The sequence below is a fragment of the Epinephelus fuscoguttatus genome, linkage group LG23 (assembly GCF_011397635.1).
Source record: "Epinephelus fuscoguttatus linkage group LG23, E.fuscoguttatus.final_Chr_v1".
NCBI classification, from domain to species: domain Eukaryota; kingdom Metazoa; phylum Chordata; class Actinopteri; order Perciformes; family Serranidae; genus Epinephelus; species Epinephelus fuscoguttatus.
In genome coordinates, this window is record NC_064774.1 from 8884133 (window position 1) to 8909043 (window position 24911).

Below are 24911 nucleotides of genomic sequence, written 5' to 3' on the forward strand. Positions count from 1 at the left end.
GGAGGCCTGTTTTCATGGTTTTAAGCCTGTTTTTTGCCAGCGAAAATTAGCATTAGCATTAGCATAATAGCTGTAAATGCGCCTGTGCTAACCAGGCTAGCAGCTAGCGTTAGGGTCATCTCCACTCTCTCGTCCAAATATGGTCACTTCTGGCTCCAGACTTCAAAACAGGAGTCCACAAACAGTGGCAACATCTGCTCTTTTGTGCACACAATTATCTCTGCATTTGCCCTCAGCTTTTTAGCATCTTTGAGCTCATTGTTTTGGCTTTGAGCTGCAATTGTTTTGACTCATTCTTGCTGCTCTCCTTCACCGCAGCAGGGGGAGCTGAAGCATTTAGCAGCTAAAGAGTCAGATATTTCCCTCAGGGGTTGGTGGAGACCAAAATTAGAGCTAAAAGGGGAGTGAATATTGGACTTGCATTCTTTAAGGGGCCAGTTATACAACACCAAATGAATGCAGATTATTTTTCCATGTTTTCCACATGTCTAATAGGCAACTGTTTGCAAACAATATTGACTAAGAAGGAGCTGATATGTAAGTGTTGTTTTTACAGATGGTTTCTGTTCCTCCTGTGCAGTGAGAAATCAATTAAAGCAGCTTCAAAGGACACGCCTGTAAATGTGTCAAGGCGTTGACTTATTGTTACACAACTTCAAGTTTGGCAGCTGAAATTTCGACCGCAGTACCCGACTGACATGCTCTGCCACTTACTGTAGCTGACAAAGGTCTGTTGACATTTTCTACTCAACAAGCAAAGAACACCATGTTCTGTCTTACCGTTAATCTCATGTTTGTTTCCCTCAGTTTTCATGATGATTTCTCTCTCTCATCTAGCTCATTGATTTTTTTTAACATTGTCTGCTTCCTTTGCAGGTTCTTATACTCATTTATTTTATGGGAAGATTTCAGCTTGTATCTATTGATTGAATCAAACGTTCACTCAAATGCATAAAATCACACATCAGCTCACAGTTTGCTACTGTACACCAGACAGTGTCCACTTGAGTAAGTGTGGACACATAGTGTATTATCGCAGGAGCTTTTCTATGTGTACACAACTACACACACACACACACACACACACACACACACACACACACACACATTGGTATGCTACCTGACCAGTGCTCCCACCCATTGCTGGGAAAACAAAGCCCTTTAAAATAAAGTATGCAGGTGTACCTAATAACACGACATTGACAGAGTTGGGAGGGAGACAGAGATGCAACTGATGAGAATCGAAAGTCAAAGAGCAGACAGAATTATGCAGTAGTCCATACACAGTCTAGTCACACAGTCTCAAACCTATGGACTTTTCACCAGATTTAAAAAAGCTAGACGAGTTAGCGCAAATCTTTCAAGATCCAAACACAACTGTCTGTTATTTTCAACTTTTTACAGTCAAACATTTACAAAGCTAGAGTGTCGAAGGAGCCTTTATTTCATAGATGACAATGTAGAAATGAGGGAGAGACTGTGGTGACGTAACAAAGATCCCAAGGCTCAAACTGAACCCCAGAGATTGCAGTTATAACCACTTGGCGACTAGTTCGTCCAGAACTTTAGATTATGATCAAATACATGCAAAACAAATGGCATTCCCATCAGCCTCCCCTGCACCTTGTGTTTGGTGCTAATCTGCTAATGCTACCATCTTAACATGCTAACTAAGGCTCTGTTGGAAACTGCATACCGACGTACTGCACACTACATGTACTAAATTAACACCCCTCCCTCTGGTGAAAGTTGGTGTTTGTTGGACCCATGCACCACCCCTCCCACCAGCCCCACTTGGACTTTTTCTGCCTTAACTTTTGTCCTAGTCCCGCTGCATTTTCTCCCTGACGCCACAGGGCACCATTAAACTATAACGGCAGCCGGCCACGTCTCATACCAAAGTTAAAGAATGCCTTTCTTTTCGTTGGTTTCTGACGCCACAAATCACTGCCCAAGCGTGATGACTTCGGAATGAGACCAGGCTCTCTGAAGAGTCGAGATGCATTTAGGGGCCGTTGAGTATGTCGAGTAAGCTCACGTCTAATTCTTAGAAATTCTTGCTTATCTAGTATACATCCGGGAATTTCTCAGGCGTACAGAGGCCAACTAAACGATTGGAAGGCACTACATACGCAACTGGTAAAGTCTCATTTCACTGTAGAGCTCGACAACCTGGTCTCACTTTGAAGTCATGAAATCCGGCGCTTGGGCAGTGACTTGTGGCGTCAGACACGGACGAAAAAGCCATCCTTCAATATCGGAATGATTCACGGCTAGTTGCCGTTATAGTTTAATGGCACTCGTTGGCATCAGAGGGAAACGCAGCGGGACACGAACGAAATTTAAGGTGATGAAATCCAAGTAGTGTGGGAGGGATGATGGATGGGTCTAACAAAAACCAACTTTCACCCAGGATAGCCGTGCTCGCATGCCGTAAGATTCTAAAGCCAAACCCTGTTCTTTTTTCCTAAACTTAACCATGTGTGTTAGTTGTTGGAGGAAAAAAAACACCAATCCGCGGTGTTGTACCACCTTAGTGCGTTTATGTTGAAAGAGACTGTATGTAACAGGCAGAACTTGACACGGCATCCCAGAACGTCAACAACCAACGCACCCACCTCACACGTCGTATGTGGACGTTGAAAGTCCATGACCAAACGTTGATATGTGACGAGTTCAGAGTGAGAGTGTGTTGGATTCGATCAGCCCCTTCTTGCCCCTTTGTTTCTCACTTTTTATCATGAGATTACTGCTGCGGAACGGTGACGGGACTAACTGATAGCATCACACGGCGAACATTACCCAACGGTCATTAAGAGATTGAAAGACAGAGTCAAGACTTTTAGTGATGCTGAGAACTCGGTGTCAGATGTCAGCCGCTGCTGCGAGGCTTCTACCCAGGTGGCAAAATATGACAAGTCGGGATGATTGAGCTGTGTTAGCTCGTGCTAACCAGGCAGAGAGAGCAGAAGAAGAGCGGCTCAAGGAAATTGTGTTAGATGCTTGCTCAGTGACAATAAAGATGAGTCTAATCTAATCCAGTGACAAGGCACCTACAAGTGTGTTGTCTCTCATAGTTTAACAAGATGGCAGGCAGCAGGGCAAGCTCCGAAAATAAATGTGTGTGTTCCTTTAATATGGAAACATGGAGGGAGGGACGAAGAGAAAGAAATAACAGTAATGTGGAGGAGGCCTGAGAGGAAATGAGGTTGTCAGTCAGGTCGAACTGGTGCTCCTGTTGTCTCTCATCTCGCCGTCTCTGCATCTTTATCTCTCCTTTAAATGACTTATATCTGTCTGTGTGCCGATTAAGAGACATTCAAAGAGGGAATAAAAGTGACACACTGATGTTTGAGGCCTTTTTTTCTCATTTATAGATGTTCCTAAGCCAAACAAAGACAGTTTGGACACAAGACAGAGGTGTCAAGGCGATGTGACAAATCAGATAATAGTTTCGATGACAGTTAGGAGGAAAAAGCAAGAGCAGCTGATCTGCCTGAACTACTCCGACAGCCCAGGCGACATACCATTCATTCATGCACCCGGCACCACTCCTCTCATCAGACACCTTGCCTTCACGACCGCTCTGACCTCTTTTCAACCTGAGGAAACATCAGCTGACAAGTGCTGCTTATGTTTTGTTTTGTCAGTGTGTCTATTTCAGGTGCTGGGTTTTGTTTATCTGCACATGCAAATGGAGCATGAGGGAGCAGAGAGGAGAAAGATCTGAATGACTTTGAATACGAAACAAAGAGGAAAATTTAAATCTACGAAAGCAACAATCTCTGTCAGAGTTAGAGGAACCATCTGCTGAAAGTATATTTGCTGTAGTTTAAGGCTCTTGGGAAATGTTAGAGTTGTAGGTATATGCTGGGTAATGCCATTATATACTGTATATACGTGTAGATTTCGGGCAAGAAACAGGGGACATGTTCCCCTCAATATTTAAAACATGAATATATCACCCCCATTAAAAAAACATGAAAGTACATGAAAAATTTAAGACTTCTTACACCAACAATTGATGCAGAAATACACAAAATGGTGCATCAAAATTCACCAGAGAGCAGAAATGAAGTGTTTGACACACAAAATTTTCTGGCATAGGACCCCCAAACCCCTGTTTCATGGGTCTCCCTCAGTGCTGAAACGAAAGCTATCCCTGTAGATATCAGACTGAGGGTTGGGCGACTTGGAGAAAATCAGATATCCCGATATTTTTGACCAAATACCTTGATAGCGATATCTTAGGGTTGACTATTGGTGTTTTCGCTGAATATTTACACAGTGGGGTTTTTGATAAATAATCATAATAAGGATATAAGGACGAAGAGGATCAAGACAAATAATAGTTAATAAAAGTTTGGACAGTTACATCACTTTACTGTAATGCAGCCTTTAAAACCAGGAAATGACAGCACTCATGGTGTTACAACATCAGCTGCAGCCTATCCCAGCTGACACTGGGCGAGAGGCGGTGCACACTCTGGACAGGTCGCCAGACTATCACAGGGCTGACACATAGAGACAGACAACCATTCACACTCACATTCACACCTACGGACAATTTAGAGTCACCAATTAACCTGCATGTCTTTGGACTGTGGGAGGAAGCCAGAGTACCTGGAGAAAACCCACGCTGACAGGGGGGGAACATGCAAGTTCGAACTAGGAACCCTCTTATATATACATATACATATAAAAAAAGATCAAGACTCTAAACTTTTCCTGTGTGTCAAGCATGGTGGCTGACACAAAAACGCAGGGGGCCCAATCTAGATCCAATGTTTGGGTTATCCATTCTAGGATACTGTAGAACAACATGGCAGACTTTTTTGGAAGAGGACCTTCTTGTTACGCAAATATAAATGACTCATTCTAAGACAGCGAACAATTTTTATTTTCAGGTTATTATACACTATCCATCCATTGTCAGCCTCTTATCTGAAGCAGGCTGAACAAAGCACCCCAGACGTCCCTCTCCCCAGCAACGCTTTCCAGTTCCTCCTGAGGCATTCCCAGATCAGACTTGAGGCCCGTTTCCACTGAAGAAGTTCCTGGTACTATATGGGGGGCAGGAACTTTACAGGAATGTCCTCTTGCTAGGCCCTCTCAACCGCCATGACTCCACTGTGCGGTCAAGTAGGAGGAAGGTTCCTGGAGGTGGAGACACGCACCAACAGCCCCGGCCCTGTAAAATTACCCCGAAGTTCCTGCGGTGGAAACAGGCCTATGATACGTAATCCCTCCAGCGTGTTCTGGGTCTGCCCCGGGCCTCCTACCAGTTGGACGTGCCGGGGACACCTCTAACAGGAGGCGTCCAGGAGGCATCCTTGCTTGAACCACCCCAACTGACCTCTTTCAACGCTCTGAGCTCCCTCCGGATGTCCGAGCTCCTCACCCTATCTCTAAGGCTGAGCCCAGACACCCCACGGAGGAAACTCATTTCGGCAACTTGTATCCGACATCTCATTCATTCAGTCACTACCCACAGCTCATGACCATAGTTGAGGGTTGGGACGTAGATGGACCAGTAAATCAGAAGCTTTGGTCTCTGGCTACACTCCCTCTTCACCTCAACAGTCCGGTACAGTGCCCACATCATCACTGCAGAAGCTGCACCAAACTGCCGATCCATCTCACGCTCCATTCTACCCTCGTGGACGTGGAAAGTCCATGACCAAAATGAATATGTGACGAGGTCGGAGTGAGAATGTGTTGATACGTGACACTGGTACATTATTATGTAGTGGTTCTGTTGAAACTCTTTATGTTTCAGCAGCACTGTCGTTAACAGGGGGTTTGGTTTCAGCACAAAAACCATTTGATTATAGGTAGGAAAAGATTATGTTTTGGCTTAAAATACTGGTACCACTAACAACAACCTTTTATGGTACAATACTGGCTGGAAATGCAGCAAGGGCTTGGTAAAGAACAGACACTTTTCATGCTAAGATCTCCAGTGGAGAAATGACAAAAACCACCCACTGTTTGTTGCTCTCTAACAGTGGTCTGCAGCTTGGCAGGGGCCAACAACAATGGTTCGGCAATGCTGTGGTTAAATTTAGGCACAAAAACCACTTGGTTATGGTTTGCAAAAGCGGTTAGGTGGTTAGGCGTCTCACCTCGGTGACAAAGTCAACTCATATACAATGTCACTTTATGAACGTTGATAGGTAACCTGCATATGTCAGGTTTTCATGGTCTGCTGGAATCAAATGTACTTTTCTAAATACTGGATTTGAATATCTGAAGGAACAAGAATTGCCTCAGCCTCATGAAATGGGTGACTACAGTCACTGCATCTGTGCAGACTGACAACAAGCACATTTGTCTGCTCAACTCATATACAATGTCACTTTATGAGGTTTCAGGTGTAGAGGCCCATGTGCATATGTCAGTGTTTGTGTGTGTGTGTGTGTACTTAATTACTAAATAGGAACAGTGGAGAATCTTGGTAAACACACACATGATGGGTTTGATTATGTTTAGGTTTCAGGTGTTTTGAGAGGCCCGTTAGGGGATGTGTGTGTGTGTGTGTGTGTGTGTGTGTGTGTGTGTGTGAGGTTAATTACAAAGACAAGGGAACAGTGGAGAATCAGGATGGGTAGGTAAACACACACAGTAGGGGGGCAAAGGTGGGGCACACTGATGTCTGAATGAGTCATTTACATACCTACAGGCCTATATTTGTCTTTTAACGGTAATATTGTACCGGATGAGCATCTACGGTTCTACTGTTAAACTGCAATGTCACTGAGACGTGCAGTATTTATACACTGTGGCACTGCCATCCATTAGAAATCCACTGTAACCAGCGGATAGACTAGCAGGTAGGAAGTAGGTCTACTTTCAGTTAATTGGAGGTATTTATCAAAATTAATAATGAAATACAAAGACGTGGGTTTTGTTTGAACCCTGGGGGCAGGGGCCACATGTGTAACGAAGGGTTTGGGGGTGCTCCGCCTGAAAATCTTAAGTGTTGAACACTTTATTTACTGCATGCAGGTGAATGTTTTGGGGTGTTTTGAAATCATTTTTTGTCATTTTGTGTCTTTTTGGTTGTTTTTGTGTCTCTTTATGGTTGTTGTCTGTCTTTTTGTTGTCTTTTGTGTCTTTTTGTTGTCTTTTGTGTCTCCTTGAGGTCATTTTGTGTCTTTTTTAGTCATTTTGTGTCCTAATTTTGTGTCTTTTTGTTGTCTTTTGTGTCTTTTTGTTGTCTTTTGTGTCTCCTTGAGGTCATTTGTGTCTCTATATATTTGTTTTGTGTCTTCTTGTTGTCTTTTGTGTTACTTTGAGGTCATTTTGTGTCTTATTTAGTCATTTTGTGTGCTAATTTTGTGTCTTTTTGTTGTCTTTTGTGTCTCCTTGAGGTCATTTGTGTCTCTATATATTTGTTTTGTGTCTTCTTGTTGTCTTTTGTGTTACCTTGAGGTCATTTTGTGTCTTATTTAGTCATTTTGTGTGCTAATTTTGTGTCTTTTTGGTTGTTTTGTGACGACTTGTATTCATTTTGTGTCACTTTGTGTTTTTCTTTTTCTTGTCTTTTGGGTGTTCTTGAGGTCATTTTGTGTTTTTTGGTGATTTTATCAATTTGTAGTGTGTTTTTTGTCACATTGAGTCACATTTGTCACATTTTATGTCTTTTTCAGTAATTTTGTGTTTGGTTGTTTTGTTTTTTGGTTGTCTTTTGTGTCATATTGAGGTCATTTTGTGTCTCTTTATATTTGCTTTGTGTCTTTTTGTTGTCTTTTGTGTCTGCTTGAGGTCATTTTGTGTCTTTTTAGTCATTTTGTGATCTAATTTTGTGTCTTTTTTGGTTGTTTTGTGTGGATTTGTAGTCACTTTGTGTCTCTTTGTGTTTGTTTTGTGTCTTTATGTAGTCTTTTGGGTCTCCTTGAGATCATTTTGTGTCTTTTCGGTAATTTTGTGTCAATTTGTAGTGATTTTGTGTCACATTGAGGTCAATTTTTGTCTCTTTTAGTCATTTTGTGTCACTTTGTGTATGTTTTGTGTCTTTTTGTTGTCTTTTGGGTCTTCTTGAGGTCATTTTGTGACTTATTTTGCCATTTTGTTCTTTAATTTTGTGTATTTCCTGGCTGTTTTGTGTTGCTTTGTAGTCATGTTGTGTCTCCTTGTGGTTGTTGTGTATCATTATGTAGTCCTTAGTGCTCTTTGAGATCATTTTGTGTCTTACTTTGTCATATGGTGTCCTAATTTTGAGTCCTTTTTGGTTGTTTTGTGTCACTTTGAGGTCTTTTGTGTCTCCTTGTGGTTGTTGTGTGTCTTTTTATAGTCCTTTGGTATCCTTGAAGTTAGTTTGTGTCTTTTTTGGTCGTTTTATGTCACTTTGAGGTCATTTTGTGTTATAATTTTGTGTCTTTTTTGATTGTTTTGTGCCTTGTTTTTAGTCATTTTGTGTTTGTTTTGTGCCGTTTTGTTGTCTTTTCGGTCTCTTTGAGATCATTTTGTGTCCTATTTTGTCATTCTGTGTATTCATTTTGTGTCTTGTTTGGCTGTTTTGTGTTTCTTTATAGTCATGTTGTGTCTGCTTGTGGCTGTTGTGTCTTTATGTAGCCCTTTGGGAGTCTTTGAAATCATTTTGTGTCTTATTGAGATAATTATCTGTCTTTTTTTTGTCCCTGTGAGTGTCTTCCTTGTTGGTAGGCCATGCGTTAATTTAACATTTCACATTTTGCAGGTGAAGGCCAGGTGGGGCCTGTTGACACTTCGGGCCCCTGAGCCTGTGCCCTGTAGGCCCGTTCAGTTACCCATCCATGTGTGAATCCTCAAAATATGTAGCATGAAAATAACCAAACAAAGAGAAGATGAGGTCCTTCTACCTCCTGTCTGTGTCTGAAAACATCAAGCTGTCAGACACTAATAATCATATTCTGCTCTGGAGGCTTTCATTCACTTCATGTGGTTTAAAACATTATGCAGGCTTATCAGCCTCCTGACTGCTGTGCTCATGCAGCTCCAGGGCAACATGTGTGCACGCCATGTATGTTCCAGTGTGTCTCTGTTTTACTTCATGCACCTTCACCCCCTCCTCACTCTCCTCTTCCCCAAATTTCTTGTTGTCTAGTGCACCGTTGCCCCACACCTTCAAGCGGAATGGAGAAAGAGAGAGGAAAGACTGAGACAGAGAGAGAGAGAGAGAGAGAGAGAGAGAGAGAGAAGGGAGGGTAAACCGGTTCAGCAGGTATACTGAGGCCTAACCCAGACTCTCCCCGGCTTGTCACCGTTATTTCTGACGCGCATGCGCGCTGGCGCCTGTTTCCTGCTTTTCAAATGAGTACCTGTGCTGCTTCTTGACCCACCTCTGTCGACTGTGTGTGTGTGATCGGGATACAATACACCGTTTTTTTCCCTCTACCTCACCCACGCACACACACTCCCGTTATTTCAGGGCGCTGGAGGTGATATTCGTCTTTACCTGTCCGGCTCGCACACCTGAGCGGACTCACCTGTCCGCCCGAAAACACTTCTCGTTGTTTTTTGTTTGAGTGCGGCAAAGAAAGCAAAGGTGTGCGCGGAAAAAGAGGGACTTTAAAGCGGCACGCAGTTTACGAAACGAGAAGAAAGGTGCAAGAAGGAAGGAGGAGAAGAGGGGACCGACACCTTCCATTTTTTTCCTCCCAACTTTGGAGTTTCCTGCTTTTGTAACTTTTTGTTACGTCGCCAGCTTCTCTTCTAACCTCCAAACAAGGACTGGGTGTTAATTAAGCATGCCGAGGGCCTTTCTGGTGAAGAAGGCGAATGTTTCGCCGGGAAAGCGGAACTGGAGCGAGCTGCCTGATAATGAGCGAGGGGACGTCTACATCCCAGGTGAGTCCACGCTGCTGTAATGAGCCATATTTGTTACTCAAAACAGAAAACCACCCACGCAGCGGCGGGTCGTGACGCGTTTTTGGGTGCGTTTACGCGCGGGTTTGTGGGTTTAATGCAGTTTGGGATCCACCAGGAGTGTCAGTGTGGCGGGTGGGGAGGGGGTCGGGTTGTGATTGTAACGGGGCAGCTGCAGTCCAGGGCCACCGAATAACGGGAAACCCAGCGGGCCGTGAAGAGAGACCGTAGATCCTGCATGCAGGGGGGACGTTGCGTTTGTTTGTCTCTGTCTATTTAACGCATTTTAATCTGTGCGCCAAAACAGAGTTAAATCTGACTGTATCCACATGCAAATATTTCATTATACAATATAAACAATATTAATTAAAGTCCGTGTATCTGAGCAGTGAGCACACACACGTCGGTATGTTTTTATTTTCATGTCTGTCACTGTGTGCTGCGGCCTAACGAGCTATCACAAGGGCCCGTTGCTTTTCACACATCGACCTTCAACCCCTGATTGCAGCCTTCTTCCTTGTACAACTTCACACTGCGCTGACTTATAGCCCAAATATAGGCCTATATATATATATCAGCCTGCCCAGTCATTCACCTCAGTCCCTTTGGATACAGCTTGAGAGTAATCATAGTACAGGTTGTGATTTTATAATCATTGGTTGAGCGTTGACAACTTGTCCTCACATCCTTAAATCAGAATAAACAGCTGAAGACGTGACACGCATGAGTGGTCCTCTCAGTGGTCTGCACTGGAAATAACGTTTCCCAACTGAAAGCGCACAAGAGCTGACATGTTGTGAACTGTCACTCATGAGCCTGATGTCTCAGGCTCCAGTGTTTGCCCCCTCCCACCCAAACTTTGCATTTAAATGACCAGTCAAGGGAGTCCACCTCTCACCTAACTACGCCTCTTGTGAACAATCTCCATTGTTGCCATCGGCGGAGTTTTTATTGTAAGACCACGTCGGTATCAGATAACAAGTAACGGACTACACCCTAAACCTCTCTCTCTCGCTCTCCTTCTTTCTCTCCCCCTCCCCCCTCTCCTTCTCCCTCTGTATGTTTTCTCTCTCTCCTCATCTCATCACCGTTAACTTTCAATCATTGACTTTTACATCCTCTGCTGTGTTTGAAACCGGAACATTTGGATGAAATGAGCCGCCGCTGATTTTCAGGTTATGTTAAACGCGTGTAAAATGAACTAAAACAATTGTAGTTACGCGAAATAACATTAAATAATCGTAATAGAAGAATGCATGTATTTCTGGAATCATGAAAAGCACATTTAAAGCTTTTGGAAGCTGATTTTACGCACGGAAGAACAGAAAACGACCCATTTCCTACGGTTTAATTTACTTATTTTGATCAGTGAGATTCTGTAAACTGTTTGTTGACCTCAAGCATCATCCAAAATGAGACTGAGTCGAATAAAAGTTACATTTTATTCATCGAAATATCCAATTTGTCACGAGGATATACCTTAAAGATAGAAAAACAACTGCGTGTCAGTGCGTAATTGCGCACACCTCACCAAACCCAGCAACAGTCCCAGCTAAAGTTTCTGGTATGTGCCGTTACTTGACGTACCTGCCCGACGTGTGTTTTTGTATGAGGGTGACAGAAGGACACACAGACACTCATGCACCCACACACAAACACACAGAGGTATGATAATTGCAGTCAGAAGCAGGCTTGTTGAATACTTTTATGAGGCGCCAGATGCCATCAGTTTGGACAGTTTTCTCACTGTGTGTGTCTCTGTGTGTGTAGGTGTGTGTGCAGTGTGTTGGTGTAGCAGACTGTTTTTATCTCTTAATCCACAAACATGTTCCAGGGCCTGTTTCTGATGGATCACTGGTCTTAAATCTGCCTCTGACTTAGACACATAACAAGTGTGTATTACTCATTAGCTTGTTTTGAAATCGGGCAAAACACTGTTTAAAAATACAGTAAATACACAGAGTTTAATAAAGAACAAACAAGAGTGACTCTATCAGGAGCTGAAAGAAGAACCGAACTAAAGCTCAAGGCAGGAAAAAGGGAAATAAGTACAAACATATCTTATTACAAGCTGAAACTGATGCACGTAGGTCTGTAGTGACAAAAACGGTGATGTGATGAGATGAGACAGGACACACTGCTAAAATGTTATCTGTATGGGACAGCCAAAGTGTGTTAGTGGGAAGAAAAAGCAAAAAGAATGAAAGAAATTTGAACATAAAATTCTGAATAACAACATGAATAAAACCTAGATTATCAACAGGAAATGTAGTGTTGTCATCTGCACATTTGCATGTAACAAAGGCCCATAGAAAGGTGACAAGAATCAGGTCATCCTGCTCTGTATTATTAATAATAACAGTTCTAATAATATTAATAATTACTGTTGTCGTTGTTATTATTATTATTATTATAAAAGCAAAAAGTCTGAGATTAAAACTGTTTAACCCTTCCATCTTTAAAATTTAAAAGTGAAACAAAATGATATTTAGGAATAGGACAACATAAATAAGATCGTTACAGCAGCTCACGAGACAAAAGCAAAGAAAAAAGTGACTGAACGATTGAAAAAAGAGATAAAATAATTGATGAAAATTTAATAAATATATAAAAGCGATGCACACTACACACATCAACAAATATATACAGGTTAATATTAGTAATATTTTTATTTTAATAATGTTTTTTCAAGGCCAATACCCTCATCTAGATTCAAGTTTTAGAGTCTGGTAGGCTAATGTAATTTTTCTGCTTCAACATCAAAATTTCTAAAGAAGACATTTTAATAATGACTCAGTTTGTTTATCAGAGGAGTAGTTTGTCATTTTGTGAAAAACGCTGAGAAAATTGACGCCGCACATGGTATCTTTTTGTCAAACATGAAGCTAAAGCCCAGAGACAGTTAGCTTAGCTTAGCTTAGCTTAGCATAAAGACTGGACGGGGGGCAACAGCTGAGACAGTCTGAAGATAAATAAACAATCTGCCTCACAGAGCCTCTTAACTCATTAATCAAGGTGTTATAGAAACACAAGTGTGAAGACAAGACTTTGTTTTTATGTTCTTTTACAGGGGTTATGTGGCAGGCGCTGTCACTTCCTGTAGTCTTGTCATCACCATATTGTTGCCAGGCAACCAGCGGAGACTATGTGTCAAAACTTAACGTGTTCTTTAGTGAGCTTTAAAAGTGCTGGCTACCTTAGGAGAGAGCCAGGCTAGCTGTTTCCCCCTGTTCCCAGTCATTATGCTAAGCTAAGCTAAGCTAAGCTAAGCTAAGCGGCTTCCTATTTACCTCCAACATGGGAGTGATAACACTTTTCTCTTCTCTCTTTTGGCAAGAAAGCGAATAAGTGCATTTTCCGAACTGTCGATCTATTGCGGGATGTCAGCCGATAACATCAGACAGCCGAATGATCAGTTGGGCTTTAATAATGTTTGTGAGTTCATCGTATCACAGCGAGAGTTTCCACTCTGTCAGGTCTGTCCTGAGGCTGCTGCAAGGTTAATGTTTATTGGATGGGAGGAAATGTAACGGACCCTAAAGACAGCCTACTGCTGCAGACAGTACGCCTTTGGCAAACACACACACACACACACACACACACACACACACACACACACACACACACGCACACACCCTGTGTTTGTTAAAGTTATCTACCAATTGTTGACTCTCTTTCTTTCCGCTGAGTTAAATGGACAGACAGAAAATATTAAAGGAGCTCATTTAGAGCAACTAAACCCTCTACCTCTCTTGTCGCAGCAACAGTTGGAGTATTGTGAACCCCCTCATTCTAAGCCCCCCAAACATACACTCTCACACACACACACACACACACACACACACACACACTGCATTCATTGATGAGGGCGGAGGAGGGGAGGAGGGGTGAACAAACAATACAAGATGAGATTAAATGTCCAGCCGGCAGCAGTCGCCACAGAAACCATCACCACACAAAGATTTAAAAACATGGCCCGCTGCTCTGTGAGCTGAAAAGATCTGGACGACAAGTGCAGGTCCATTTAGCCATTGAGCTCTTTAGCAGAAATGTTTCGTAATCGTTGTGCTGTCGGTGAAATGTTGTTCTTTTAACACCTGGTTGAGTTGCTGATGCGCTAACTGGCTAACTAGCATCTTGAATCCAACCTGTCGGTCTTCCGGTTTCACCCTTTGAATGATGGATACAGACTTCCGCCGCCTGCTGATGTGGAGAGTTATTTCCACTCACGCCGGAACTTATGTGCTGTTTGGCTGTAGTCTTTGTGGTTTGTTAAAGTGCTACTTTTTGGCCAAGACTCAGGCAACAATTGGCCTTCGTCAACACTAGTTCTTTGACGTCAGTTTGGTGTGTCTGGGCATTAAAGGTGAAATATTTGCTGTTTAGATCATTGGAAATCAGAAGTTCTTGGGTGTTGGGCTGTTGGCTCGCCCACAGCAGGTATTCGAAGACATCACAGTGGATATTCTCACCATTTTTCACCATCGTCTGTCCATTAAATGGCTCATAATCTAATGGTTATTGATAGGTATTCATAAAGCATCCCAGCAAACCCAAGACAGGAGTCTGGAATGAACCCAGAGTTCTGGTGTCAAGGTCCTGCACTTTGTACGCCCTCGCCATCCTCCCCAACCACCTCCTTCGGAAGCCTGCGCGGTACATGCGGCAGCAGATTTTCTTCAGAAGCAACATATTTTCTAGAACCACTACAACACATGCACAATCCCAGCCAACATTTGTGTGTGGGGCCCATGTGTGTAAATGGGCTCAAAAATAGACCCCAGTGGGACTGTCCTTGGGCTCCATATTGACCCAATGCCATTTGCCCACATTGGAGGGTTATCCAAGTGGGCCCCAGACAGGATGCCCATTTTGGACCATCTTGGTACCCAGGAGCACCAGCATAACCCATGTGGGGCCAACCTGGGTAAACCCACCCATGTAGACAACTGGATCCATATTGGAACCAGTGATTTTTCAGCCCATTTACGACCCACATGGGACCCACACACAAATATTGGCTGGGATTGTGTGTGATTGAAATACATAACGTAGCAGCAGTAGCTTTAGCTTTAGCTTTAGCAGCACCCTTCTTTCATTCCAACACAGTCTCAGAAATTACATTTGTATGTTACTAAACTGCTTTCTTAATTACGTTTTTGTGGCAACATCATCGCTGCCTGGATAATGTTTCTTTAAACTCTTCATTCATGCACTGTGCAGGCTTCAGAATGAGGTAGTTGGGGTGGATGGCTGGCGAACAAAGTGCAGGACCTTGACACTAAGGGCGCATTCCCACCAGGATAGTCCGGCTTGGTCACCACAAAAACACCAAACACCAAAATGCACTGCGCTTTTGTCACTTCCTCTCTTTGGTTCACTTCCTCTCTTTGGTTCACTTCCTCTCTTTGGTTCGCTGCATAGTCTGTTTGCATTTCCCACTGTAAGCGAACTGCACCAGGAACCGAGACCCCCAGTTTTCAAGCGGACCAGGGTTCGCTCGTTTGGTCCGCACCAGAGTTCGAATGAGCGTTCACACCACTCCAAACGAACCGAACTATCCGTGGAAGCGGACCAGGGTTCGTTTAAAGCGGACCAAATAGTGAATGCGTCCTAAAACTTTGGGTTCATGTCCAGACTCCTGTCTCAGGTTTAGGTTTAAATTGTCGACATTATCATGTTTATTCTGTGATCAGGTATCAGGGCTGCACCTCATTGTCATAATCAATTAATAGTTAGTATAGTATAGTTATTTTCTTAATAAACTGATGAATCATTTTGTCATAAAACTGTCAGAAAATAGTGAAACATTCAAAGGTATCTGACACTTTGACAGGGACAAAAATTAGGCGTATGCTGGCTGGTTGGATCGTTCCTGTCCCGTGTTGATATTAAAGAAATTCAAACAAGCCGAAGTCACCAAAAAGTCATTATGGAGATCGGCAGAGGCTCAGTTAGTGATAGCTCTTTATTAAACATGAGAGGCACCAGCGGTTGATGTGTCACAGTGTACACAGAGCCGTCGCTGTGTGTCATGGCGTACCGTTACTTCTGCAGAACGGCTCTTATGTCCTTTCATCTTTACAGCTCACTGCGGGGCTGCATTTGCATCTACATTTGAGTTTTATCTGATTGTGAGTCGACTGATTCGGTGTCGGCGCTGAGCTGAACCACACCTGCCTCTGGGCTATACCTGAACACACACACACACACACACACACACACACACACACACACACACACACACACACACACAAAGACATGCACACACACTTGTCTGTTGGAGAGCTGAAAGGTTTCTATGACCTTACATCTCCCTTTTTTGAGTGGTGTTTTGTTAGACTGTGCTCACACACACACACACACACACACACACACACACACACACACACACACACAGACAGGCATCCACCCCTGCGGAGGTGGATTGTTTGAGGAAGGTTCAGAGCCGGTGCTGCAAGACTGTCTGGTCGGACAAGTCTAACTGTAATGGTTATGTGGTGTGTGTGTGTGCGTGTGTGTGTGTGTGTGTGTGCGTGTGGGGCATGTGCATGCATGCAAAATAAGTAGCACAAAACAATAGGCCAAACATGTGCACACCCACACCCACACACACAAATACATATTTAACTCTGCGTGTTTGCTAATTGAGAGATTGTGCAAATATGAACCGGTGCAGGCCAGCCGGCTACCTGTTGGGAAATTCTACAGTACCAGAAACACCGACCTTGGTTTCTGTCATTCTTTCTCTTCCCCTTGTTCTCTCACTCTCTGTCCTCCTTTTTCAGAGGGATAACTTGTCTTTTAAAGGCTGCAGTTACATGAACAAATGCAACGCTGTGCTGAGGTCGAGTGTATCGTCAGTAACGCGTAAATGAAAGTGTGTTAAACCAGTGCACTTAAATACAGAAGCTACTTTTTGAAATGTTATAAAGAGTAAAATAAATCACGTAAAATCTTGGGATGTTCCCTCTCTCTCTCTCTCTCTGAACTAGTTGACAAGTAAAAGTAAGAGGACAAATTAATCTGTACGGTTAAACATTGTTCCTAAAACACTGTGTATATGATGAGAGCCATTTTAAAACCGTTAATCACATTATTTCAATAGGAAAATTGTGTTTTAAATGTTGCTGTAATGTGTATCACTTTGCACATTTTCCTTCAAAATGAACAAATAACATTTATTGAAAACAGTAAAAGAAATCTTTAGCAAAGGTGCCTGATTATTGCAACACCATATCCTTTTTTAAAAGATTATTATATGGCTTTTTTGCCTTTATTAGATAGGACGGGTTGAGTATGAAAGCATGGGAGAGAAGGAAGGGTCACAAGTCAGAATTGAGCCCATAACCTCAGCCACCACTGGGTGAATGGGTGAATGTGACTCGTAGTGTAAGAAGTGCTTTGAGTGGTTGGATGACCAGAAAGATGCTATGTACATATATATATGTTGAGGTCATGGCCTTTGTACATGGGGCGCCCACTCTACCAGGTGAGCTTTAGGTGAACGCAGTTGCATCGAATGATTATAGATTTTCTTAGAAAAATTTGTGTTTTCGAGGTGGCTATAATCAATATTTTTAGAATGACACAGCTTTATAGTGAGTGTCAGCAATTTATAGCAATAGCAATTTTTTGATAAATGTGTCACAACATTATAAACCAGTCCCTCCAGAAAGTTGCGATCTTGCGATCACAATAATTAACGAAAGTCCACAATATTTGCCGGGGCTTGCAATTTTTCAAAACTTCCGTGATTTTTCTGTGTTTGTCCACATTTAATGGCCGACCGGAAGTTGTTGTCATCAGATGCGTTATCAAATCGCGCTAATGGCATCGCAGTATGGAGAAACGCTCTGTATTGCACTGTTTAAATGCAGACAATATGTGCTGAATGTATTAAAATGTTATGTTTACAGGAAATGTAGCTGACATGTTGTTTTACAGTCACTTTGTCTGGTTTGAGAGCTACAATATTCACTCAGGATTTTTTGCAACATTATTGGAGTCCATGTTTTGAAACTAATTAAATAAAACTAAAGAAAAGAACGATAAAAAACATTTGCAGCTATTTTTGTAATATTCAGTATGATTATTATAGCAAGTGATTACATGACTTATTTTTTGGAGGGAGTAGAAAATCACATTTTTTCTCCTTTTGTCATTAGCTGCAACTTTTGTCACTTGCTGCAACTTTTGTCATTAGCTGCAGTTTTTGTCATTTGCTGCAACTTTTGTCATTAGCTGTAATTTCTGTCATTAGCTGCAACTTTTGTCATTTGCTGCAACTTTTGTCATTAGCTGTAATTTTTGTCACTAGCTGCAACTTTTGTCATTTGCTGCAACTTTTGTCATTAGCTGCAATTTTTGTCATTTACTGCAACTTTTGTCATTAGCTGCAATTTTTGTCATTAGCTGCAGCTTTTGTCATTAGCTGCAATTTTTGTCATTTGCTGCAACTTTTGTCATTAGCTGCAATTTTTGTCATTAGCTGCAACTTTTGTCATTAGCTGCAACTTTCGTCATTTTCTGCAATTTCCCGCAAAAATCAATACAGCAAAGTATCGCGATATTGTTGTGTGGCAGTATTGTATCATCGCACAGTGCCAAGTATCAATTTCTTTAATGACAAATACAAATTAAACTTTTGGCAGTCTACTAGAATAATATCATCAGTTGCTTTTTCAGTCAACTAGATACATTTTGCTGCAATAAGACTTCTATAAAGTTTGACTTACAGGACATAGTTTACAGTTGGAAAAAAAAGGTAATAAGTTGCAATATATCATGATATATTTTATCGCAATATTCAGCATATTGCAACATATTTAAAATCGTAATAATATTGAATCGTGACTTTCCCTCTCTCCCTCCAGTCTCCATCTTTCCCCCATCCGTCCTAACGATGGAAGCCGAAGCCAGCCCCGCAGAGACGACACCGCTCTGCCTCGCCAAACACTCTCTCTCCGACACGCAAACCTACGCTGAGCTGCCGTCCAGCACGATGCTGGGCCGACCACAGAGCCCGGTGCCTTCACCAGGGGAGAGGTCAGAGGTCAGACGGAGGTCGCAGGGCGCCTCCACATATATCCGGTCCAAAATCAAGGTGAGGGAACAAGCATATGTTGATAAAATTTTAGAATTACACACAACTACGCCCCTTAAATTGGTATTATTTCTTGGTTAATGTCTTAATGGAACTAATATTTTTGCTTTAAGTGCAACATTGTCAAATAATGATTTCATTTTGAAATAAAATTGAATAAAAATGAAGAAAAACAGCTTCATGAATTTAGCTGAGTGAAATAAAATCTCATCTGTCTCTCTCCACGACAGGTAACTACAGGCGAGCTGCCACTGGATCCCTCTCATCTTCCTCTCTCCCTTCCGCCCATTCCCACTCCGCCAACCCTGACTCCGGACGCCACCGTGATGCCAGTCGCCCTGACGAAAACACCTGATCCCAAGGAAGCGGTTTCCATGGTAACCAGATCAACAGGTCAAAGTTTGAGTTCGTCGGCAGGTTCGACTGGGTCGACGGGGAACTATGTGTGCCAGGTACGTTTTGGTTGAAGCTTTAAAACTGAAATGGAAGCCCATTTCCGCCAGTGTGACTAAAAAGGACCCTTTAGATTAGAGGTGCCAAACTCATTTTAGGTGGGCAAGACCAGTAAAACCACTGTGAAATATCCTATGAATAAAAAACACCTCCAAATTTTCCCTTTTGTTGTGTAAAGAAGTACATTTTGAAAACGCTAATCAAGTTACAAAACAAATGACAAAACTAAAGTGAGAGAGTAAGCAGTGAAGAAGAAGACTGCAGGCAAACATGGATGTTAACAAAACATTTACCCTGCACGTGTCTCATGGTAAATAAAAATGTATTAATGATGTGTGTGAGGCTTCTGATGAGAAGCGCTGAATGTCAAATGTCTTTGTTGTCGCAGGTTTGCCAGAAGACTTTCCAGTACCAGCGAATGTTAAACAGACACGTCAAGTGTCACAATGAGACCAAGAGGCACCTGTGCAGCTTCTGCGGCAAAGGCTTCAACGACACCTTTGACCTCAAGAGACACGTGCGCACGCATACAGGTAGCTGCACACTTTCATGTTTACACCAGGGGTTGGAGGAAGTGTACGGAGGTCGAAAAATGATACAAGTATCGACAAATAAAAAATAAGTAAACATATAAATAAATACAGGAATAAATAAATAAAAGAGATTAAATAAATAATTATGGAAATAAATCCACGAATAAAGAAATAAATGCAGAGTAGTTAGGACCTCCTGCCTCCTCAACATACAAGTACAGAAATACATAAATGAATAAATGTAGTGGTAGAAAAATACAGACAAATTTAAGCTATTTATTTAGAGTTATGTCCTGTTTAATGATCAACTACTTATTTATTTATTTATTCATGCATTCAGATATATTTTTAATATTTATTACAACATTTATTTTTAAATTTATCCATTCATTTATTTCCATATTTATTTATTTATTCCTGTATTTTATTTGTGTATTTATTCGTTATTTCTTTCTTTTTTAATTCCTGTATTTATGTATTTATTCCTGTATTTTTTTTCTATATTTTTAAAATTGTATTTATTTCCATATTTATTTATATATTTATTTTTCATTTATTTATTGATACTCAAGTCATTTTTGTCCTCCATAGAGGCAATCAAATCCTTTATTTAAATAAAAGTACTAATTCCATACTTAAAAAATAAGTAAAAATGGCATTTAAGTAAAAGTGACGAAGTTTAATGAGGAAAATATGTACTCAAGTATTAAAAGTACTCAATGCAGAAAAACAGAAAAAAAATCTCAAAATGATTAAAAATGAATTAAAATAAAAGAAAAAGCAGCAAATCATAAAATGTCAATTGAATAATTGGTTAATTGGCTAATTAATTCAGCTGTCCTCGTATAAATGTTTGGGTATTTTAATTTATACCAAAATATATTTTATAAACTTTTCATATGTTTTTTTTAATGTGAAAACATTCATTTTTAAAGTATCTATAGCTTTATAATAATTGTAGCAGAGCAGAAGTAGAAAGTGGTGTAAAAAGAAAATACTCAAGTATCTCAAATTTGTACTTAAGTACAGTACTTGAGTAAATGTACTTTGTGATATTCCACCACTGGTTTACACACGCGTCAGTAAACACAATAGATGCAAGAATGATTCATTTTTCATACATTTTTCATACAATTTTTCACATTTTCAAACAGGAGTCCGTCCCTACAAGTGCACCCTGTGTGACAAGGCCTTCACCCAGCGCTGCTCCCTGGAGTCCCACATGAAGAAGATCCACAGCGTCACCCAGAAGTACGCCTACAAGGAGCGGCGCAACAAGCTGTACGTCTGCGAGGAGTGCGGCCTGACGTCGGGATCTCAGGACGAGCTGCTGATCCACCTGCACTCGGTCCACCCTGAAAGCGCCCTGCTGAAGGGGAAGGCTGCAAGGAAAGCCGGAGCTGGAGGAGGAGGAGGAGGAGGAGGAAGAGCAGGATCGCTACCAAGCTCTCCTCAAGGTGCTGAAAGTGATGACACGACGGGATCAGGAGGGCAGTAGAGGAGAGGAGTAACGACAAACTCAGGACATATGGACAAACACTGTAGCTGAAGTGAGACATGTCAGGTGGATGACGAGACAGATTACATAGCAGTAAACGGGGAACGTAAACGTGTGTATATGTATGAATGTATGTGTGTGTGGATTTGGGTATCTGTATATATCGCAGACTGCAACGTTAAATGAAATCACGCACCAAACAATGCCAAGTTTGACTCTGACTAATATATATTTTTACATTGGGATTGTGATGTGGAAGAGTTTATTAACATGTCTGACAATACCAACGTATTTTTCTTCAATTGTATTGTATTGCATGTGAATGCTACCTGTGGGCTTCTTTGTACAGAGTTTTTCTATGAAAAAAGTACTTTGTTCATTAAAGGGAGTAATATATTACACGAGGATGAATTGTCTTTCTGTCATGTTGTGTTTTAATGTAAGCTACCTATTAGTGCATCCTGGTTCAGCAGCGTTTAAAGTTCAAGGGACATAGTTTTCCTCTAACTTGTAGCGCTAAATATCAGTCTAGATTGTTTTGGTGTGAGTTGCCGAGTGTTGGAGATGTCAGCCGTAGTGCCAAGAAATACATTTGAAAAAGTCAACAGCAATGTCATGGCCCGGTTACTCAAGATAATCCACAGACCTTGTTGTGGGCAGTTTCATGTAGGAACTATTTTATTTCTACCAAACTACACCTGCTCACTGTATCACTGCGCAGAAGGAAGTGTGCATCTACTCATGGACGAGAGGCTCGTGCTGGTGTTGCTCTGCAGTTGTGGGGACTATGAATGGAAAAACATCCAACATATTAACGCACATTTAATGGCATCACCAAGATGTACAAGAAAGGATGGTAGAAGACATACGGCCACACCAATGTCACCGGGCTAGAAAACCACGTGGACCTTTTTGTGACCATGTAGCCCGGTGACATTGGTGTGGCCGTATGTCTTCTACCGTCGTTTCTTGTTTGTCGACGCACCCAAGACAAACTTTTTTGTTTTGTTTGTAGGTGCAGTTTCACAGCAGCCCTAAGACTTCACCCAGATGTGTCAATCAACAGCATCTTTCTATGACAAGATACAGCAACCCTCGGGGGACATATATTCTGGTGGCGCACTCGTGAAAGTGTAGCGGTGTGGATCAGTGTGGATGAATGAAAAATGAAAACAAACTATATCAGCTGGTAACACATTATGTGATATTGTAATGTAACAACATTGCCCAAAATCCTGTTGGTATTACTTTATTACTGCGAAACGTACAATACTGTAACATGCTACATTTGTAACACGTTACACTGGTGAGAGCACATTTTGTAAAAATTAAGGCTGTTGAGCGATTTGAAAAATTAACCTAATTACTTACATGCTCTGTGATTAATTAATCTAAGTTTATCATGTACATCAACTTTTCCATTGAAAGTATTTTTAAAATTTCAGTTCAACCGAATTTTGGTACGTGTCGTAGTAAAGCTGCTGGATTGTGGACACACTTCTCTCCCTGTCATCTACCACCGAAACTGGTCTGCAATCCACTGCAATCCATTTTGTAAGGGAGTCAGTTAGTCGCTCACAGGTAGACTTTCTCAATTTGTGACTGGACACCTGGTCGAGTGAGACTTGAGGAAGCTAGCTGCTAGCGCTAGCATCAGAGGCTGTGCTAGCTCAGACTTCCGGGTTCGCTGCTAAATGCTGTGTTGAGGTGATATTTCAGGCTTTAGGTACTCTAATGGTACGAAAATTCCTTACTGTTCCTATCAACAGTCTCACCTGGCCATTTTTTAAATGTAAATGTTCCATTCATGGGGCCAAGCAGCGTCGTCTCGTCTGCCTCCATCATGTGTGGCCTTCAGTGGCGCACGGGGTCGAAGGGCACCACGGAACGCGATTAATCAGCATTAATTTTTTAAGGCATGATTTCTTCTGTGATTAATCAGTCAAAATAAATGCGTTATTATGACATCCCTAGTAGAAATGAATGGTGCCCTCCTCAGCTGAGTTGTAACGTTAGCTCAGTGGTGCTAGGTGAGCTAGCAGTAGAGCCATGCTTCCTTTTGCGCAATGATACGGTTGGCAGGTGTAGTTCAGTAAAAAGACAATACATGAAGCTGCTCTCATCAAGGTCTGTGGATTATCTTGAGTAACCGGTCATGATTTCTGGAAAGAGACACTGCTGTTGAGTTTTTAAGATTTGTTTTTTGTTTTTTTTTGGTGTTTTGAGCACCCCAAGCCGAGTGCCATCTAGTTCTATAATATTGTAGGGAAGGCAGACATCTCTACGGCCGATATCTCCGACATTTGGCAACTCACACCAAAACAATCCAGATTGATACTACTGATACTACAGCACTTCAGGTAGTAGTAGGTGCATGCAACAGTAAACCCATTTTCAGGCATGCATGTGCATGAAATGCCAAGAATAGTCTTGTTATGTTAGTCATAGTTAGTCTTAGTAAAAATACGTACATCAGATAGATTAAGGTGCATTTTACTTTTACAGGGGTGACACTTTTAGACTACTGGCAAGAACACCAACTTCAGTTAACTTCCAAATTGCTCAACTTAGTGGGTGGTGTAAAAGTAATTTAGGATATAAGCAAAAGAATATGAAATATTTACGTAATATCATCCGAGTGATGACAGGAAATGTTGCTACAGACACAAAAGGAATTCTTGGTTTGGCTGCTGACATTTAGAGCTGTAAATCCATGTGGTCACAATTAGATGTATGTTACTCCATCGTCTAAAACACTGCTGTTTTTGTAAGCTTAGTCATTATTTGAGCTGTAAAAGTTCTGTCGATCTCTCCCCTTCAAACTCTATGTGTGAGTGCATGAAAGGTGTCTGTTATGCATTAATTATGCTGCTTCTTCCCCCCAAGCTTTTTGACTGTGTTGAAGACAGAGAGAGGTTGTGGTTTGAAGGGTGAGGTTGGATTCTTGGTCTCTGTTGGGTCTTGTTGGAGGAATCCTGCAAACGCCCTTCAGCCTGAGGAAACAGGGAGGCGGATTCGGTTGACAGTCAGATAACGGTCTTGGAAGTTAACTGAGGCCGACTGTATTGAAGAAGCCTGAAAGTCATATTGTCAGTCACACCATTATCCTTGTGAATAAACTCTCCTGATACATACGGAATTTTCTTTAAAGCTGTATTTTAACACAAACGAAAGAATGTATTTGCACATGTGAAGTTTAGTTAAGTTTCAGTAAACTCAGTAAAGTTATTTTTTGTAAGCTGTCATTCTTTAAATGTATTTAATTCTTGGAGAGATGCCTTCATAAGGTCTCTGTGGCTCTAGGGATGGCAAAACTTGTCTGTCAGTTGATCGTCCAACACTTTGGTCCAGACTGAAATATCTCAATACCTTTCCGATGTATGGCCATGAAATTTAGTAGAGACATTCATGGTCCCTGGAGGATGAACTCTGCTGATGTTATTGATCCCCTGACTTTTATTCTTGCTTAAGG

General features: G+C 41.7%; 1 protein-coding gene across 1 annotated transcript; it reads left to right on the forward strand.

The window, feature by feature from the left end:
* The first annotated feature begins 9318 nt into the window (after window positions 1-9318).
* On the forward strand, window positions 9319-21838 carry ovol1a (ovo-like zinc finger 1a). Its single transcript, XM_049569390.1, has 5 exons — window positions 9319-9831; window positions 18726-18955; window positions 19186-19407; window positions 19797-19941; window positions 21096-21838. Exons 1-5 carry the CDS (start codon window positions 9732-9734, stop codon window positions 21437-21439), a joined length of 1041 nt encoding a protein of 346 aa, XP_049425347.1. The 5' UTR covers window positions 9319-9731; the 3' UTR covers window positions 21440-21838.
* Window positions 21839-24911: the final 3073 nt, after the last annotated feature.

Bases quoted from the DNA above. Each gene is read 5' to 3' on its own strand.
- ovol1a (XM_049569390.1), top strand. From the start codon at position 9,732: ATGCCGAGGGCCTTTCTGGTGAAGAAGGCGAATGTTTCGCCGGGAAAG. The intron at 19,408-19,796 runs GTACGTTTTGGT...TTGTTGTCGCAG, and splicing joins CGGGGAACTATGTGTGCCAG to GTTTGCCAGAAGACTTTCCA. The intron at 19,942-21,095 runs GTAGCTGCACAC...ATTTTCAAACAG, and splicing joins ACACGTGCGCACGCATACAG to GAGTCCGTCCCTACAAGTGC.